This window comes from Alternaria burnsii, assembly GCF_013036055.1.
Source record: "Alternaria burnsii strain CBS107.38 chromosome Unknown 728, whole genome shotgun sequence".
Classification (NCBI taxonomy): domain Eukaryota; kingdom Fungi; phylum Ascomycota; class Dothideomycetes; order Pleosporales; family Pleosporaceae; genus Alternaria; species Alternaria burnsii.
The window spans coordinates 704,881-723,198 of NW_024066122.1; the positions used below are offsets into that span (position 1 = coordinate 704,881).

The following is an 18,318-nucleotide window of genomic DNA, read 5'->3' on the forward strand; positions in this document are numbered from 1 at the left end:
CGTTGATCTCTTAGCCTTGTTTCCGAGATCTGAACCACCGCTTTTTCCAAATACTTCCTCTCTTGTATGCGAATACGGTTCACAGAAAGCTGCATCTGTGAGAAACTGCTACAGATGTAACGGACTCTATGAGGATTGGCCCTTTCTAGGCACTGATGCTAATGCGCGCTCTAGATATACTTCCACGCAACGAAGATTCTGGGGCCTTCCGAATCATATTGCATTCGACGTCATGCCGTTTATAGTGTCATTCCCAAGAGATGAGCGATTCTTGGAAGCGCTTGATCTTCAGACAAGAGAAACACGCAGTCTCGTGCAAGAATATAGTGATGACACACGTTAAACAGCAAAAGCGTCCAAGCGAGCACCGTTGAGAAGCGACGCGTGCACAATTGCCTTATCGTTTGTTGCGATGGCACCTGGAACAATGCCGCTGGCACTAAAAGGCCAATAACAAATGTGGGATGGTTGGCTCGTTGTGTGAATAGCAAAGTAAGGACGCAAAAAGTGTATTATGGCAGTGGTGTTGGAACAACGGGTGGCTGGACGGGCAATTTGAGGCAGCGAATGTCGGGAGAAGGCAAGTGTGACCCTAATCTCATTGTCTCTGTCCAGTATTAACATGGCGCAGGTGTGGCTGGTCACATTCTCAACGCCTACTACTTTCTCTGTCTGAACTACAACTTCAAGCGTGTGTTCGAGTGTCAGAGAACGTGTAACGCCGCATACTACGACAAAGATACATTCTCTCTACCATGCCTGAAACACCCGATGGATGAGATCATTCTCGTAGGCTTTTCACGGGGAGGGTTCACTGTTCGTTGCCTAGCTGCATTCATTGACAAGGTCGGTCTTCTGCGGCGCAAAGGTCTCGCTTTCCTGGAGTCATTGTTCGAGGAGTGGAAGAATGGGAAAGACATTACAAAGTCCATCGACAAACTTCAGACCAATGGGCTTCTTGTCAGAACGAGAATCAAAGTCCTTGCAGAGTCGGACACCGTTAGTTCGATCTTCAGCCGCGAATTCTCGTTCGTGGGAGCCTCTGTACCAAGTTGTGTCGATTCAGCTTTTCACGCAATATCGATACACGAGAGACGTTTTGGATTCGACCCTATGCCCTACCGTACGGCTGGCATGAGAACAACCGTACAGCAATGTGCGTTCGTGGTTTGTCATTCCGACATAGGCGGAGGTAGCGAAGATTCAGGATCGTCAATGCTGCCGTTCGTCTGGATGATCTCTGCTATACAGAGTGCGTCTAAGGCGCGTTTGGACAAGTTCGTGATGTTCAGATATTACATGCCACTAGCAATCGAGTTGCAGCCTACTTCTGGTCAGTGGCGTAGTATGCTAGATTGGAAGACATCAAAAGAACCTATTGCCAACAAGGGTACTTTCATCAGCTCCAGCGAGTCAAAAGGTGAGTCTGAAATGTATATATCCGCAGAAAAGACATGTATCTGATCATCCGTCAATTTACAGGATATCTCAAGTGCTCACATCGCGGTTGGTGGGCAGTTTGGAAGCGCGTCACCCCTGGCCGCTTCGTGCGCCCACGGTATAAGTACTGGTGCGCCTTCAAAAAGACGAATCTTGTAGAAAACACAGGCTCTCCGAAGCGCTCTTGGACTCAATACCTTTGCAAGATTGGCAGTGTTTTATCACTTGGATATCTTCAGGAACCCCATGTCGTAAAGCAACATAGCATTGTAGAGGATGTGCCTCGCGAAGCCAAGACGGATGTAGGCCTCACAATTCACTGGACGGTCCGCATGTTGCAAGAACGGTACAAGCATAGTGTAGGGTGTCTGCCTGGCTACAAGGCCCAAGCAAGGGATGAGTCAGTAGGACCGCTCATTCTCGATCGTGATGAGCAGGGTACACGGCTTTCTCGATACATTTGGCGTAAACAACACGGTTCTCAGCATGCAAATACCCCAGTCGACGGAACAGGTGCTTATCTGGAAGAATTGGAACCTAGCGAGACCGAAGTCATGAATTATGAGCGATGGTTCAAATATGGAAAGAAAATTGACCCAGACAGATCTGACGAAGAAGAAGACGAAGAGACTAGTAGCAATGAGAGATGGCGCAACGTGATGGAGGAGTTCGTCCTGAAAGAAGACATCACCGTGCCTGTTCAAGAGAGGCGGGGAGAGACAATGCGAGAATGGTTCCTACTATTGCGCAAAGAGATAGAAGCCTTGAGTCGAGATGATGTAACCGAGCAGATTGCGAATGATAGCACGGATGATGACACGGATGATAGTCCGGACAATGGCACAGACCATGGCACAGACCATGGCACAAATGACAGACTGGATGAGTAGGTAGTTAGGCTATCTAGCATCTCTATAGCGTATTCTTATAACGAATTCTCTATCTCCATGGGGTGATATCGCGCCGACGATCTGAGAGGGCGGCGACCACTCTCCACTGTCATCTATTGTCGAAGGCTAGCGCGGTTCAAAGGAGACTACGGTAGGTATAGTAACAGCGTAATAACATAGTAACTCTAAACATTACCTGGACCAACTGGTTTGCCTAGTAGATTCAACAGTTCGGTGACGATAATGCTGCCAAAGTACGAAGGCCCGCCTGCATCCAAGGCATCTAGAAACTCGTTTCGAATCGAGCATCCAGAGATAGGTGTTCCAGCAAACCTCGCACGAAGGAAGTTGATAACATCTGGAAAGCTAGTGGCGGCTTGCGTGAAATGCTCACCCGCCGCGTCCCTGACGTAAGTAATTGAGACACCGTCACCGCAGAATTGATCCACCAGCGCATCTGTATCGGCAATAGGAGAAATCTCATCGGCCACCGCCTTGTAGACGAATAACGGCATCGATGGAACACCGTGACGACCCATTTGTGCGTTCGAGCGAAAGTATTTGGCAAGAGTTGGCTCGAGGACGATATCGTCACCATCGTAGAAGTATGAAGAAATGTTCTGTCCGGCGAAAAGCACTACATCGCCGTAGAAGCAATTCTGTCCCGCTTGGTAAAACTCCGCTGCCTTTGCCGGAATCAATTGGTTCGTTAGCGCTGTCTGGAAGTCCTTAAATGCATTGGCCATGCCTAGGAGGGCGGCAGCGGCGATTCCGGCGAAAGGGCCATGGTTGATGGTACCGTACACGTTCTGCACGTTTGGGGTCACTCCACCGATCGCAGCTCCGACAAATTTAAGTTCCGGGGCGTAAGACGACTGCAATTCCATGGCCCATTCCGAAGCTAACGCACCACCGCTGTAACCCCACATCTGGACCTTGGCATCACTCTTTACACCGGTGATCTTGCCTGACGAAAGCACTGCACGGACAGAATCGAGAGTAGATTGGCCAGCCTGAAAGCCTTCAATGAAAGTCGAGTTAGGACCTTCCCAGTCCGGACTGCTCACGATCCATCCCTCGTTCAGAGCTCCAAGAATAAGGAGCATCTCAACATCTCCAGTGCCAGCGTAGATAGATTGAGAGCCAGTTTGAAGGGTATATGACGGAGCGCAATTGATTTGGCCTCCGCTGTCTTCTGCCACTTGGTATGAGACGACCTTGTCGTAGCTCGCATTCTCTGGTACCATGACAGTACTGACAGTGACCTCTGGCTGTCCCAGAGCGTTCGTCGTACGGTACAAGAGTTGGGTGACTTGTTTGATGTTCACTGGAACAAGGCTAAGCGCCTGGAGTTTAGCTGGGGCAGGCCTGGACCTAAGGATGGTCCCCGGGACGGCATTTTCGTAACCTGCTGGTGGTTGATAAAAAGGATCCTGAGCTGGAGGAATAGGTGCTACCCGGCGATGGATGCTACCCAAGACGACTTGGCTGCAGATGAGAAGATTCAGTAATGAGAAGAACATGATGGAGGAAAATGCGCGAAACTTTCGAAACGCCGCTGGTTGAGATGTATCATACAGAGGACCAAGCTGACCTATTTATGTAAGTCAAGGCATTACACTGAGCATACTGACCAGCGCTCGCGAACGTAGCATGTGAAAGCTTGTCTAGCAATAAGCTTCCGAACTTAGATGTTTAGTCCAGTAGACAAGCTTTCAAACTCTAATTAGCTAAGTAGAAATGAATTTAACCGAGTGATGCTCTCCTGAGTCCAGTTAAACGATCGTGCCTACCTGATCGAGAATGCAAATCGGAAATGGTGACCCTAAGATGTCAAGATAATTTGATTGTGATGCGGTCTATTAGCTTCTCTGTCTAGTACCTCGGCATTGTGGTCGATCGACCTCAATACTTATCAAAGATCTCAGTTCAAGCTTTAGAGGCTAATAGCACAGACGCTAATTGTGCACCCTGTGTCGATCCCCCAGGTTTAAGATGCGGGGGTTACCAGTCTTGTCTAGCTCAAATCTAGAGCAGAGCCGAGAACCGTCAATTACCCATTGGTGGGCAAGTCCAGCTCGATATTTCGCTTCTCCGGATATCGACAAAACAAGCCACTGGAAGGAAAATCGAATTTATCCTTTTCGTTATGGGCGCGATCTCTATAAGTCTGGCAGTAGGAGATTGGCGTCTAAGCGAGTCTGGGGGGTTAGCGAGCAGCTTAACATGGTCTTTTCTTACCCGTGGGCAAACCGCCATCGTCGACAGTCAGTACTGGAGTTAGGGAAGTGGACGCTCCGTGCTAGAATCACCACTAGGCGCCACACCCGAGGGATCTGCCGTCTGTAGAGACCTGAGCGCAGTCCCCATGGGTTACCCTGCTCGTTAGTGCAGCCTTCACAGATTTCTACACCACCTCGGCGGCACGATTTGAACGTTTGATCTCGTGAAGAGGTATGTCAAGCAATGATTCCAGGTTCGGTCATTCGTGCGATTCTGCTAGAGTGCGGCATGTGATCAGGATAGGCGGCTCGCTAGATGCAGAGACGTATGCAGTGGATACAACGCGTCAGATTCCCATTTTGACACGCTTAGATGTGATCAGCAAGGCGGTGTCGCCCTGTTTGATTTGACTGACTGTGCGTCGAGCTCTCTCTAATAATAATGCGCTGGCGTACGAAGTGCCTACCAAATTTGTAGAGAGAATCGGCGGAACATGGGTGACAAGACTCCATGTACATTTACCTACATCAGTCAAGTCTGACCTCTCTTAAAGTGAACGGCGGTGCCACTGTGGTAGGATCTGTCAGTGGGTATAACCATCCCGCCATCTCGTTCATGTTCAACCGGCCTGCAGAAACGAGCTCCCTTTCCGATCTTCCAGTACAGTCAGATGGTATCAAAACCGTTCATGTCGCCGGTGCTGACGTCGGAACAGCTTGAGGCTCTTTCATCATGGCGATTTCATCGGTTTGGGCTATAAGAAGGAGAAAGAAAATCCTATATGCAGCCAAACCAGACAGAGCTTTCGCGCAGGAGAAGGAAGACGATTTCTCAATCACACAGAAACTACCCACGAATTTGACGCGTGCGGAACTTGATCCACAGCGATAGGTCGCTGAACCGGACGGTGAGGCAGGAGTTTTGATAGAATGACGTGAGTAACGACCAGGACTGACAATAAGCCGGCGTGGAGTCGGAAGCAGCGCTAATCCGGACTCTTCCGCATCACCACTTCTTGTGTGATAGTCTTCATTAAAACCTCTTAGTTGGTAAGACAATCTGTGTCATTCTTTGTTCATCAATTATCAGCATCTGGGTACCTGGCTTAGTAATTGCTCACTATGAAATTAGTGCTTACTCTGAACAATTCCAGCCTCACCTTTGTGATTGACCCTGGTTCGTTCACCTACACGCACGAACTTTGGAGGATTTACGCCCTGCACGCGGCCACTGTCACTTCCGGCTGTTATATTAGGTACTACACCTCCGCTTAACGGTTTGTTTCATGTAGTCAGCTTCCTTGTTCGCGTCCTTCAGGGTAGTTCGGCATACAGACTTGGTTCCAGCTCTTCCAAAGAGTTGCAGAGGCGATGTTCAATAGCGCATATTGTTATTCACCACCTTCCTCTATGCCTAATCGCTTCGGCCATAACCAGCGACTACTATGTCTTAGAAGGGTACTGACGCCCGTACTGCCTCACTGCCTCTGGGTTGGTGTGCTGATTGTGGCGTCTCACGTTCAGGGTTGCCCCACTGTGGGGTGAATTCAGCGGGGTAGAGTGGGCAGCTACATCAAATCAATCCACGAAGTCTTATCGCTAGGTCAGCAAACTACACGACATATCTAGCATTACCAATACATCCTTTACCGAAAAGCATCTAAATGTAGAATATGACGTTGCAAGATCCCAATCCTGAAATGTCTCCACAAGCCTTACCCACCCGAAAAACGACTTGCACTTTATAAGCTTGATCGCACTGGCAAAACGAACTCGTATATCCAGAAAGATATAAGAAGGTCTTTTTCTGTCTTAGTTCTACGAAGACCACAACCAGGTGTAGCCAGTTCGTACCAGCGATCACTTTCTTAGCGTTCTCGCTGTTGTTTTACATTTCCGCAACGAAGAGTATCGTCAACAATTCGAAGCCATGAATTCCTTCAACGATCATGGATTCTCCGTGACCCATCTTTCAAACGATGGTTGGTCTACCGAAGACGAAGCTACTGCCACATGCTTTTGTGGAGCTGTACAGGTGGTTCTGGTTAGTTTATCCATGCGAAGTCTGCTGCGATACGGCCTTGCGTTTACATTTCACTACTCCCGACAATAGAGTGCACGAGCTAACAGACATCTGCAGCCACTCCAGAAACCTGGTTTGATAAACCGTCATGTTTGTCATTGCCTCGACTGCCGCAAGATTGGTTCCGCCTTCTACCAATCTAATATCACTGTGTCGAACTCACATCTCAAGCACCTTCGTGGTGAGAACAATCTCGCGACATTCGAAGAGGCTAAGACGGTACGGGCCAATGCATCTATGACGAATTATTTCTGCAAGACATGCGGAACCCTGATGTACCGTCGCGGCGCTCGATTTCCTGAGATGACGATCTTGCGCACTGGCACTGTCGATGATGCCACTCTAGCGGAAACCAAGCTGCGGCCACAGGTAGAGCAGTTCATCGAAAGGAGGGCCGCCTGGTCGGTGCCGATTGAAGGTACAGCGCAGACAGTAGGGATGCATCAGCCTTCTGACATTGCGGGTATTCCGTAAACATCTCACTATCTTTGTGCAACTTCCTACAATTTTGCTTCCATGCCTCACTCAGCCTTTGATCAAGCATCGTTCGACCTTTGTAAAGAGAAGACAGATCGTTTAGAGTACAAGCCAGACTGCCATCTGACATCGTCGTGTGTTGCTGAACGAAGTCCACTGGATGTGACTTCGCGTGTTGTAAGTTGAAAAATTTCCAAAGTGAGAAGTTGGCATAGCATCTCAAGCGGCGAATGGTCTCTTTCTCCAAGAAATTGCGCTTGATCCCCTGATGAGGATACGAAGGTGCCATCGCAAATTGCCTCGTGAAATGCGCGCGCTGGAATCGTGGTATCGAAAGGCTGTAGAATGGCGTCCCAATTAGATTGGAACATTTTAGATTCTGACTCCGCAAATATTCCAGCCTCCGTACCTTGACATGCGAATGAAAGAGAGCGAGCAGAGTAGACGCTAGCCGACATTTTTGATACAGCTGCTGAATAACATAGAAAGCTGAGCAGGCCTGATCATTCGTGGGTTCGAGAGGTTTTAGTCTATCCAAAGCCCATTCTAAATTCCTCTTTGCTGCGGGGTATTGGTCTGCAAACTCATCTGGAAATCGGATGTGCATGGCTGCAATGAGTATCGTAGCATCGAGCGTGGGAAATCCCAGTTTAAAACTCCTATGTTGCAGTGGCTCCGTACAATCGCACAGGCGGGTTTGAAACTCCAAAATCTGCGTTGTGAAGTAATATGCCTTACAGCGACTGCTTAAAGAGAGAGACACGAACCGTCGATGCAAGGCGAACAATACGAAGTGTACATTGGTAAACATGATTTGAAAATCTGTCAAAAGCCAGGCCGATTTGCTCGAACGTGATCCCTGAGGTGTAGCCCACGCAGAAAGATTAGCAATATCAGCAGAGATGCTTTCGTGAAACTCCTCAACCAAGAGAACGCCATTAACCTTTTCTTCGAGCTTGTGTATATCCTGTAGATATCTGTAGGCGGTGTGAAAATCACAAAGAATGACGTCGCGGGGCCGCGGCAGCTCCTGTTCGACTCGGCTGTCACTCCACGAAGCGGCGAGGGGGGTGTGGCTAGGATCCAGTTTGATCACCATTGGTCGTCCCGGAACCACAGCCATACGGGCATCTCAAAGTTGGAGCATTGGCCAGACCCTGCATCCCAAATTGTAGTCTGGCAAACTTTGATGCCCGGAATCTAGCGTTGGGGCTGATGTCTCCAGGCGAAGACCGAGTTCTTGACCGTTGCGAATCGCAGTACCGACAGGGTACCATGCCTCCAGACCTTCCCGATGTGCTTTCCAAAAGAGGCACGCAATAATCCAACCTAGATCGTTGTGAGTGTGAGTTTACTTTTCTCAATTAAAGCAGGGAGGCGCAGGCCTGCATCAATAAATTCAGCCGCTGGATCAGCAAGTTTCATATTGGACGCATGTTCCAAGTCATTGAGACCGTCGTCATGGTTCAATGGTTGGAATAGCAAAGACTGTGCTAGAATTTGGAAAAGTAATGCTGGAGAAGACGAGAGATTGGCTGTGGAACCATTGAAGATTTCCTTCAGCTGATTATATAAAAGATCTTCCCACTAGCAAAGTTAGTTAAGAAACATAGCTTCGTCCACTATATCATAATGCCACGCTACGTTCGTGGAAAATGCGTGCACCAGGAATTCGATGTGCCTCCACGACGGGAATTCTGGACCGATCATTCTGTACTAGTCTGCTGAGGGGCTATGGCGAAGCCTAAAGTCGGACTGGCGGCTAGGGGAACCTGCAATGCAACAAACAATACTACGGGATAGCTGACAATTGGTATCTGAAGGCTACGTTGAATACTAGTCTTTGAGCTAGCGGTGAGGAGGATACACTCGCACATGCTTATGTAGTTTAATGTGATCATGCACTTATGCACAATCAGTGCCTTTTTCCTGAGGAGATGTTGGTTCGTTCGACATAGCCGTGGTTGATAGGTCAGCTGTCGAAGCACGGTCTGTGGTTTTCGGCGATAAGATGCACTCGACTTTCGGCAATAAAACTCACCTACCCAAGTTCGGAGTTTCGGGCTCACAGACCATCGCAATTATGACGCCAACGACCAGACCATCCTAGCGCGGCCGCTGACCCCCTGCTGACATTGATGGGCAATCCGCGCAACCCTTGCCCCCCCCCGATCGGTGGTTCCAGTGTGCACAGGATATAGCTATATATCTTTTCCGAGATCGTAGAGATACTCTCTCTACAGGATATAATGTGACATGTTATGGAAGTGTAGGTAGGTTACCTCGTGGGCAAGATGCGCTGTACCTGGGTTTGTTGCATCACATACGATATTGAGATTGACGGACAGCCTGGTCTCGGCGAAGCCTGTTGCAAAGCGCACGTATCAAAACGCTGAGACAACATGTCGGCGTTATGTAGGCGTGTGTATCCGTGATTCAAAGAGTGCGTGTCTGCGACAGTTCACTGAAATCCCGAAGGCTATCGGCGCTCCGGCCGATCCATCTTCGTACACACAGAAGTGATCACATGCAGCATCACCCACAGCGCCCGCTCAATGCCTAGAAGAATTGCGGAGCGCATCAGCGATATCGTCTTCGGCCATTGGTTCCACTCTACGCCCATGGTAACATGTGTTAGTATCTGACTGCATTGCCGCCCGGGCGTACGAACCCCGCATGTTCCTTCAATACTTCTCTGGACCTCAACAAAAACCTACTAGGAATAAGGTACTTACAACCGATCGTATGGGGGTGTCTGCGTTCAAAGCCTCTGGGCAGAGTCCTTCAATCCAATGAAAGTACCGCTTCATGCGATCGAAGTTAGGTGTCATGATCCTGGGGCATATCTGTGTGTCGGGCATAGAGCTAAGCGCCGAAAGAGTATCCAGCGGCATGGGGCTATGAAGGCTTTGGATGCACGTTCATTCGAATCAAGAGCACCTTCCTCCTCATATTCCTGAATCTCTCCTTCCCCTACTCCATCTTGTCGGTGAACCGGAACCGCGTCACACGCGCACCTAAGATGTCTTCTCAACCGCCAGTCTGGTTCATTACGGCAGCCTCGAGTGGCTTCGGCAAATACATAGCTCTTGAGGCTCTCTCTCGTGGCCACAAGGTCATCGCAAGCGCGCGTAACACGTCGCGCCTCCACGATTTACAAGAGAAGGGTGCAGTGACTGTTGCACTCGATGTCACAGCTCTGCAAGCAGAGATTGAAAAGATCGCGCAAGAGGCTAATGCGCGGTATGGTTGTATTAATCACTTAGTCAATGCGGCTGGCTATATCCTTGTCGGTGCAGTTGAGGAGACCTCGTAAGTGATGCTCTAGGCACCCGATACGCCTCAAAGATATTGAACTGACTCGAAAGCAGACCTAAGGAGGACTTTGATCAGTTCAATACCAACGTATTTGGCATGCTGAATGTCTCAAAGGCCTTCCTGCCTTACATTCGCGCTACTTCCGGTCACCGCACTATCGCGAACTTCGGCAGCATCGGCTCCTGGCATGGTGGTGCGGGCTTCGCGCTCTACGCTGGCACTAAGTGGGCATGCAGTGGCATCTCTGAGTCGATGCGCAGTGAGCTTGCGCCGCTAGGAATCTCTGTGACAGTTATCGAGCCGGGATACTTTCGCACTGGCTTCCTCAATGCTGGTACGCAAATTAAGAGTGAGAAACGAATCAAAGTGTACGATGAGACAGCTGTGGGCGAGGTCAGGGCGACACTGGATAAGGTGAATAACAATCAGCCTGGTGACGTGAAGAAGGGTTCTAGGGTGATAGTCGACATCTTGACGAAGACTGGCGCCGCTGAAGGAAGAGAAGTTCCGATGCGCGTGGCGCTGGGCTCAGATTGTTCTCCTGGCATCCGCGAGAAAATTGAAGTGACCATGAGGTTACTGGCTGAGTGGGATGCGATCACAACCAAGACTGACCACGAGTAATTTGTGGACGACAAGAAAGCACCAGTCTAGCGTTCAGCATAAACTGCGCGGTTGATTTTCTGATCCGCAGATACATACACGGTTTCCATTTACAACTATTGGGATTTCTATACTCTATGCTAGACAACAGTCGTGTGAAACTGCACATGAGTGTATTATTGACTACAAATCAGCTGAATTGACTCTGTAAGGTCATTTACAAGTATAAAGACAGGACTTTAATGCAACAACTCTTTGCAGTGTAAATGTGCACAGATATAGTCGATATCGCTGTGAGATAGGACGTGCCAACCCATGTCCCGGCACATCATCGTGGTACGGTCCGCCAGATGCAACCGATGATGGAAGACTACCAACTAGCACGCTAAGTTCTTGTCTTGTCTGTATGGCGTGTATCAAAGGGTCTCTCGATATTCTCGCTGCCCATCTCGTAGCGTCTGACGTAGTTCGTTGCTGAAACACCGACAACGTACGGATTTGAAGCTTGCTGGGCCTTCTGAATCACAATCTGCACTGCCCGGAAAACTTTGTTCAACATCTTCTCGCTGCTTCTGGGTTTCTGGCTCAACTCAAACAACCACTTGCGGTCTAAGCAGTGCGAGTTACGGGCCTGTTGAGTCTGGTACAAACCTACGTGCGTGACATGGACACGCTGATTGTCACCTGGTTCATTGCGGACATCGACTTTGTTCTTGACTTCGTCCAACACGACTGTGGCCTATCGGAACACTGCATTCAATTGCTACTGCATCACCTCAATTCCCCCCTTAAGAATCATAGCTCCATTTTGTCACACACGAATACATTCACTTCAGAAGTACTGTATGCCAAGCAGGATGATGATGTGTGCTTCTAATTTCGGACGTACAGCTGGGCCTGAGCAGCCCTGATCTATTGTTTGCGGCCTAGTAGGGCAAAGTCCCACTCTTCTTGATACTTGCGGTAGAATTCGCGCTCGCCTGGGAGGTGCTTGCCCATGAAAGCTTCCCATTGCTCTCGCTTCTTCCCACCTTCAGTCATAGCCTCGAGCTCCCGTGCCCTACGCATACGTACCAACTTTTCCGCAGTCTGCTGCAGCATCCGACCTGGAGTATCGTATTCACTCGCACCTACGTCCCGTTCTCGGCGGTTCAAATACGCTTGGGTAGCTGCGTATGCAGTGTTCAACGTCTTCCACAGACTTCTGCCTTCCCCTTGGTCTATTCGGATGGTCTCTAAGCCGTGTGTGACATCGAAACGTTTGTACCATGTATGACCACCCTTAGCGATGGTGCGCATCATTCTGTGCCGGTCTTGACCTTCTGCGTATTTGATCAGGATATCTTTGAACACAGCTCGTTTCTTCGCCCATTTGGTCAGAGCAGGCAGACCGAATGGCGTGATTTCTGATAGGGCCTCGTCCGAATCAAAGCTAGTCAGGCCCGCGCCAATAGACAATAGAAGAGACGGCTCTAGCTCGTCTCCACGAAGTGAGCAGGCTTCTGAATAAGCACAGTAGCTGGGGTTGTTCTCTCGTATACCACCATCTTTGAAAGCCACATTACCCCGAGGATCGTTTACTTCCAAGACCTTGAAGAATAAGGGTGCAGCCGTAGTTGCTCGACCGACTTGCGGAATGGTAAGGTCGGGGCTATACTGGTTGTAATATGTGACCCATGGGGGAGCAATGTCGTAGTCGTAGACATGGTTGTATGTGCGCAGCAAACGTGCTTCGTCTATCTGCCCGTTGTGTACAGTTGTTAAGCAAATTCTGTGTAGGATGAGTAACACCCCACTTCACAATTAGGGACGGCGATCTACTTACGTTTGGCAAACGTGATATTCAAGGCCACGGCGCTCCGAACGACGGCGCTCTTGTTGCCTTCTGATAAAGTCATCGAGGCGAGGATCTGGACCGCCTGAGCCATCCGATTCGTACGGATCGACTAACCCTTCATCATCTCCCTCTATAGGGATACCCGCCAAAGGCCACCTAAAATTTTCTTCGTGGTTACATGATTCCTGGTCGTGCTGCTTGCAGTACTGCTGAACCATCCAATGGAGAGTGGCCTCTAGACCCGAATGGTTGTATTTCGTAGCAAGAGGGTTTAACTTTGCAGGACTTCCGTACATTGCGGTTAGGACAGATTCAAAAGCTTTGATCGTTTGAGTTACGCTCATCCGAAGTCGACTTAACGCAATGGCTAATATTCTAGAATAAGTTATCAGCATGCATCCGCATTAGAAGAAAACCGTGTTGGAACTGAGCCTCGTGGGAGGAGATAGTTCCACATGAAGTACATACCCTCCTGTCGATGTGCCATACACCTTGTGAAAGTAATGACATGGGCGAAAGTAGGAAGCGCTGAATGTTCTGGGATAGTGCGTGAACTCCAGCTCGAAAAGATTCTCACAAGCTACAATCTCTTCCATAAGTGCTTCAATGATCAGGATGCTTGAGTACGACTTGACACCGCCACCGTCTAGGAGGCATGTCAGCTACTGCTTTGCGAATACTAACGATAATACCGACCTAGTGTAAGCAGACACTCACCAGATCCACCTTCGACCAACTCTGACCATCGAACACCCGTCGGATCTATCCCGTTGTTGTATATCGGACTTATGGAGGCGTCGTCGTCAGCACCGTCCTCTACGCTCAAAGATTGGTCTTGCACAGCGACATCGGCTCCCTTGATGTGTGATGTAGCAACGTTGAACTTTTCAGATAGACATAAATCTGTGCCTGCAGCTCGAGCCTTGGGCGCTTTTGAAGGCAAATCATCCGACTGAGGTCCATGTGCAATCCACGAAGACGTGTTCTCAAAGACAAGCTCTTCCACGGAAGCGACGATCAAAGCATAGTTGTCTCGCACAAAGTCAGTCGTAAAGCGTGCGCACAAAGCATTCTGGACTTCTTGCCACATCTGTCGCTCGACATAGGGGATCGCTGAAGCAGTATAGAAGGTGCGAATCGAGGAAGCTTCGTCCGAACTCGATTGGCTATTCATAAGTCGTGTCACTGCTTCCTTGATAGTTTCAAAGTCCTTTGCGGTCTTCCTGCTATTCATATTGCTGAGGTGCATCTGCAGACTCATGAGCCTTGATCTTATATCCACAACATCCTCGTTAAGCGATGCGGTGAATACGTCGCCGCCATCTCCATCACGTCCTAGAAGACTCTCCAGTCGCTTGAGCTCGGTTAAGATAGAAGCGCATTCTCGCGTTATCCGTTCGAGCGGAAGATCGCTGGCGAACACCCCGACCTTCAATTCTTTCGCGTACTCCTCGGTGAACTCCGCAGCTCCACACAGAGCTTCTAAGCTACCAAGTGTCTTTTCCGAGATATCCGCCGAAGTGGAACGACTGCTCAATCGCTCGGTGACCTGTCGTATCTCGGTGATGTGGTTGATTGTAATGTCTCTGCCTGCCGTGACATCGCCTTGAAACACTGCGCCACCCCCGCTATCCACAACTTGATCCGGCGCGTCCATCTATGCGACAAGAACTGAACCGGACAATTGAAATCGTTCGAAGAGGTGCATAATAGTAGCGTTATACTACTGACGGTATCGGTGATGGCGCAGGAGGACTTTTGGCATTCCTCACAAGGCGGGGGAAGGCTCGCATTCTCGCCTCTTACTCAGCCGGCTTGGTCAGCACCGGTGCGGCTGAGGATGCGCAAATGGCAGTCAGCTTTCCGTTCCGCTTCAAAATCCAGAACCTGTCGCGCATCAACATACAGTACTCCAAACCTTGAATGATACAGTCGAGCCCTAGCGCTGCCTGTGAGCTCGTTGTTCATCGAGATTATACGACGATCCTGTACACCAGAGCAACCACAATAATCAGCGCGAAGCTTGACTAGGCGGCAGTCTGACTTAAAAGCTCTCCACTTTTCTAGGTTCGTTGTTTTCCACCTGAGTGCCAGGGAGCTAATTAGATAGCTGAGTTGGCAGCAGTGACGATGCGAAGATCAGGGTTCGTCGACCGTCTCAAGCTAAGAAGCCGGGAAAAAGAGCCCTCCGATGGTGACCTCTTGACAACAGGCGATTATGGTCTGAGAACGATAGCAGAAGGACAGCACGATACCGTAGAGTAGGAGGAGCGCACCACCACAATACACTAATTCGTTGACACGTGTCTCAGTATCGTGTTCGTCCATGGCCTCACAGGTGGCCGGGATTCCACCTGGACCTACAAACCCACATCGGTCTTCTGGCCCCGAGATCTGCTCGCCAAGGAGCTCAGGAATGTGCGTATCTTGACGTTCGGCTACGATGCAGACGTACTGAAGCTCCTCAACATCGCTGGTGGAAACACGGTTCGCGATCACGGGAAGTCTCTTGCGCAGGATGTCTCGCTCCGACGAGCAGAAACGAACTCGGTGCGTGAATAGGGATCTATTGCAGGCTACGTCACTGATCAGTATAGATTCAACGTCCCGTCATTTTCGTAGCGCATAGCCTAGGCGGTTTGGTAGTGGAGCAGGCTTTGCTCATCTCCCGTGGTACGTCGCAACCGCACGTGAAGTCCCTTCTTCCTAGCACAGTCGCAATAGCCTTCATGGGCACGCCACACCTTGGCTCTCGCAAGGCAGATTGGGCGGCGCCGCTCACAGCACTGTCCAACCTCTTCCGCCAGACGAACAAGGACATTGTCGCAGTACTTGAGCCCGGATCGGAAATGCTATCAAATCTCCAACAGGAGTTTCACACTATGATCGAGGACAGGCGAAGGAATGAAGGCAAATGGATGGAGATCTTTTGTTTCTATGAGGAGTTGGCTCATCTGGGTATCGGCGATATCGTTCCTCGCCAGTCAGCCATCCTGCCCGAGTATCCTAATGCTAGCATCCACCAGAATCACTCTGATATGACGAAATTCAGCGGCGCAACGGATCCGGGATACGTGAGGGTGCGAGGACAATTGTGGTTATGGGTGGATGCCATTGATAAACAGAAGGGTGTCGGACGGGCGCAGGAGCACGTCGGGCATGAAGTGTCCCACACATCCGAGGAGACATGTGCACCAGGACATCTCATCCAAACTCCAAGAAAAACAGACCAGGAAGAAACGGCATGCGAGCTGGTTCGTAACACGAGTACTACTGCATCACTTAGTAGCGGTGGTGGCCCGATCTTCATGGGAAATGTCACCGCCGGGCGTGATTTCAATTATAACCAAGGCGTGATTTGAGAGGACAGATGTCGCTCACGTTAGGAGAATTGTATAATTTATAACAAGTCTGATATCACTATATCAGATGAACGAATTTCGTCTTTTTCCGCCTCTTCGTTCCTTATTGCTTCATACCCCCTGCTAACAAAACGGCTTGACACAACTCAAATTAAGACCATTCTCTAGAGTGGAGATGAGTGTCTTCCATCACTCTAACACTCGTTTGGTATCAACCCAACCAGAGAGCTTTGATCAGACAATGAGCGCTGCTCTCCCAATACTCGAATTCTACTTTCAACCGAGTATCGGCGGCAGCAAACAATTTCTTCCAATCGTCTTCCGTGCGTTCACGCCCGTTCAAATGCAGGAGCATGTTCACGTCTGAAGATCTGACACACCAGGTTAGCCTCTGAATCTATCGGTTCACATATCTCCTTACCTAGCTTCTTTCTCTTCATACCCGGACCTAGCTCTATCAGGCAAGATTCGGTCGCAGATTACTATGTAGGATCCGTCTGCGAGTGCAGGAATGATGTTCTGTATGATTTTGATCGCAAGGTAGTCCGGCCAGTCGTGCAAGATCTTGCGAATGAAGTAGACTTGTGCGCCTCTGATAGGCTGCTCGTGGAAAAAGTCATGAGCTCTAAAAGAGATGCGACTCCTGAAAGCGGCCGGAAGCTGTTCTTCCGCCATGCGCACCACTTCTGGACGGTCCTGCACAACGAAACAGACATCTTTCGTGACTTCTGCAAGCTGTTGGCTGATATAGCCGCTGTTACCCCCGATATCTACCACTTTTGATCCGGGTTTATCGATTTCGTTCCACAGAGGGCTCGAGGTAAGTTTGTCAGGGCCTTGAAGAAGCATCGTTTGTACAGCACGAAACATTCCAGCTACCCGTTTCAATCTGCTTGGATCTGATCCCAGCGCATCGAAGAACGGATCTGTCGTTTTGTGCGCCAAGTTGAAACCAGTATGGCATGGGTCGTGTGATGCAGGCCACTTCTCCAGAGCATCCAATTCCAGAGCAGCTGCTGCCCAACTATCTTCAGTATAGAACTGAGCGAGGTGAAGCCAATCTGAATCGTCTCGCAAGAGACGCGATAGGTTTGAGTGAGTTATCAAGTCTGGCTCTGGTTCCTGGAATATCCCATGGACTATGGCTTGCCGAACCAAACGGCCTAGAATCTGTTCATCCATTTTAAGCTCATTTCCGAGATCCTTGATTTTGATTCCATCGTTTGGAACCTTTTGTGGGATATTGTAGCGTGCAACTGCGTGCAGGCCCACCATCTGGATGCACTATGGGCTATACTCAGCTATGGTCGCATATCAGAAGTTCGTATATCCATACTCCAGTCATGTATAGGGAATACAGATACTCTGTAGGGCCTAGTGCTAGCCTGTTCAACTCTTGTATCGCATCGATGAGTCGTGAGCGAATATTGTAGTCTGTTGGCGATAGGTTACGGAAGCCAAGCTTGGACTCTGGGTCGACAAGCCCTCGTTCGTCAAGCATCTTGGCACTAGTCAAGATTTCCTGAGCCAAATCGGTGAGAGACATTGTGCAAGATGTTGCGGCCGGCGTATGGTTCAAGACTTTGCGCACGTCGAAAGAATCTATTAATGTTCCTTGGGGAAAGCTTCGATTCGGAAGTCGCGGAATCCGCGGATACGGGCGGCATATCTCGAGCACTTTGGAGCCACTTAGTCTCACTAACGAGCTTGAACGCGTATCGAAGCCCAACCAGGATTGAGTAAGGATCGGGGATTATTATTGAACCAACGAGCATATCAATCATCAAGGCTCAGTTTGACCTATCACGGTATATCGCGCCACCGACGTTGCGCATTGTCGGAGAGGGGGTCCCCGGCGATATCCTAGCCTTGTGATAAAGTTCTAGTGCTTACATTGCCAAAGTTTACCTTGCACTGAACCGATTCTGCTATAATCGATCGACGTGTCAGCAGACTGCTCTCGTCTGTAATATGGTTTCTATGGCCCTGAAGCGTGAAGAGCTGCTATCTCCCTGATCGGTCCTTTGTTTAGCTATCAAAAACTTGCTCTAGCCAGGCTAGGCCTACGTTATCGACTGACTAGGCT

The 18,318-nt window shown here is 49.6% G+C and overlaps 7 protein-coding genes across 7 annotated transcripts; 3 read left to right on the forward strand and 4 right to left on the reverse strand.

Annotated features, from left to right (window-relative positions):
• Positions 1 to 567: 567 nt before the first annotated feature.
• Positions 568 to 2,330, forward strand: GT037_009605 (uncharacterized protein; the record flags this gene model as incomplete). The annotated part of the gene is made up of 3 exons (XM_038934652.1): positions 568 to 586; positions 632 to 1,420; positions 1,483 to 2,330. 3 exons carry the CDS (start codon positions 568 to 570, stop codon positions 2,328 to 2,330), a joined length of 1,656 nt encoding a protein of 551 aa, XP_038782927.1.
• Positions 2,331 to 2,515: 185 nt separating this feature from the next.
• Positions 2,516 to 3,853, reverse strand: GT037_009606 (lip-domain-containing protein; the record flags this gene model as incomplete). Its single annotated transcript, XM_038934653.1, has 1 exon — positions 2,516 to 3,853. One exon carries the CDS (start codon positions 3,851 to 3,853, stop codon positions 2,516 to 2,518), a length of 1,338 nt encoding a protein of 445 aa, XP_038782928.1.
• A 3,161-nt stretch (positions 3,854 to 7,014) lies between these two features.
• On the reverse strand, positions 7,015 to 8,235 carry GT037_009607 (uncharacterized protein; the record flags this gene model as incomplete). The annotated part of the gene is made up of 1 exon (XM_038934654.1): positions 7,015 to 8,235. The coding sequence occupies one exon, from the start codon at positions 8,233 to 8,235 to the stop codon at positions 7,015 to 7,017; it is 1,221 nt and encodes a 406-aa protein (XP_038782929.1).
• Positions 8,236 to 10,134: 1,899 nt separating this feature from the next.
• Positions 10,135 to 11,054, forward strand: GT037_009608 (uncharacterized protein; the record flags this gene model as incomplete). Its single annotated transcript, XM_038934655.1, has 2 exons — positions 10,135 to 10,424; positions 10,484 to 11,054. 2 exons carry the CDS (start codon positions 10,135 to 10,137, stop codon positions 11,052 to 11,054), a joined length of 861 nt encoding a protein of 286 aa, XP_038782930.1.
• Positions 11,055 to 11,945: 891 nt separating this feature from the next.
• GT037_009609 (uncharacterized protein) lies at positions 11,946 to 14,527 on the reverse strand (the record flags this gene model as incomplete). The annotated part of the gene is made up of 4 exons (XM_038934656.1): positions 11,946 to 12,804; positions 12,859 to 13,245; positions 13,339 to 13,516; positions 13,567 to 14,527. The coding sequence occupies 4 exons, from the start codon at positions 14,525 to 14,527 to the stop codon at positions 11,946 to 11,948; spliced, it is 2,385 nt and encodes a 794-aa protein (XP_038782931.1).
• A 473-nt stretch (positions 14,528 to 15,000) lies between these two features.
• Positions 15,001 to 16,232, forward strand: GT037_009610 (uncharacterized protein; the record flags this gene model as incomplete). Its single annotated transcript, XM_038934657.1, has 3 exons — positions 15,001 to 15,131; positions 15,183 to 15,420; positions 15,468 to 16,232. 3 exons carry the CDS (start codon positions 15,001 to 15,003, stop codon positions 16,230 to 16,232), a joined length of 1,134 nt encoding a protein of 377 aa, XP_038782932.1.
• Positions 16,233 to 16,443: 211 nt separating this feature from the next.
• On the reverse strand, positions 16,444 to 17,778 carry GT037_009611 (uncharacterized protein; the record flags this gene model as incomplete). The annotated part of the gene is made up of 3 exons (XM_038934658.1): positions 16,444 to 16,603; positions 16,654 to 17,516; positions 17,569 to 17,778. The coding sequence occupies 3 exons, from the start codon at positions 17,776 to 17,778 to the stop codon at positions 16,444 to 16,446; spliced, it is 1,233 nt and encodes a 410-aa protein (XP_038782933.1).
• Positions 17,779 to 18,318: the final 540 nt, after the last annotated feature.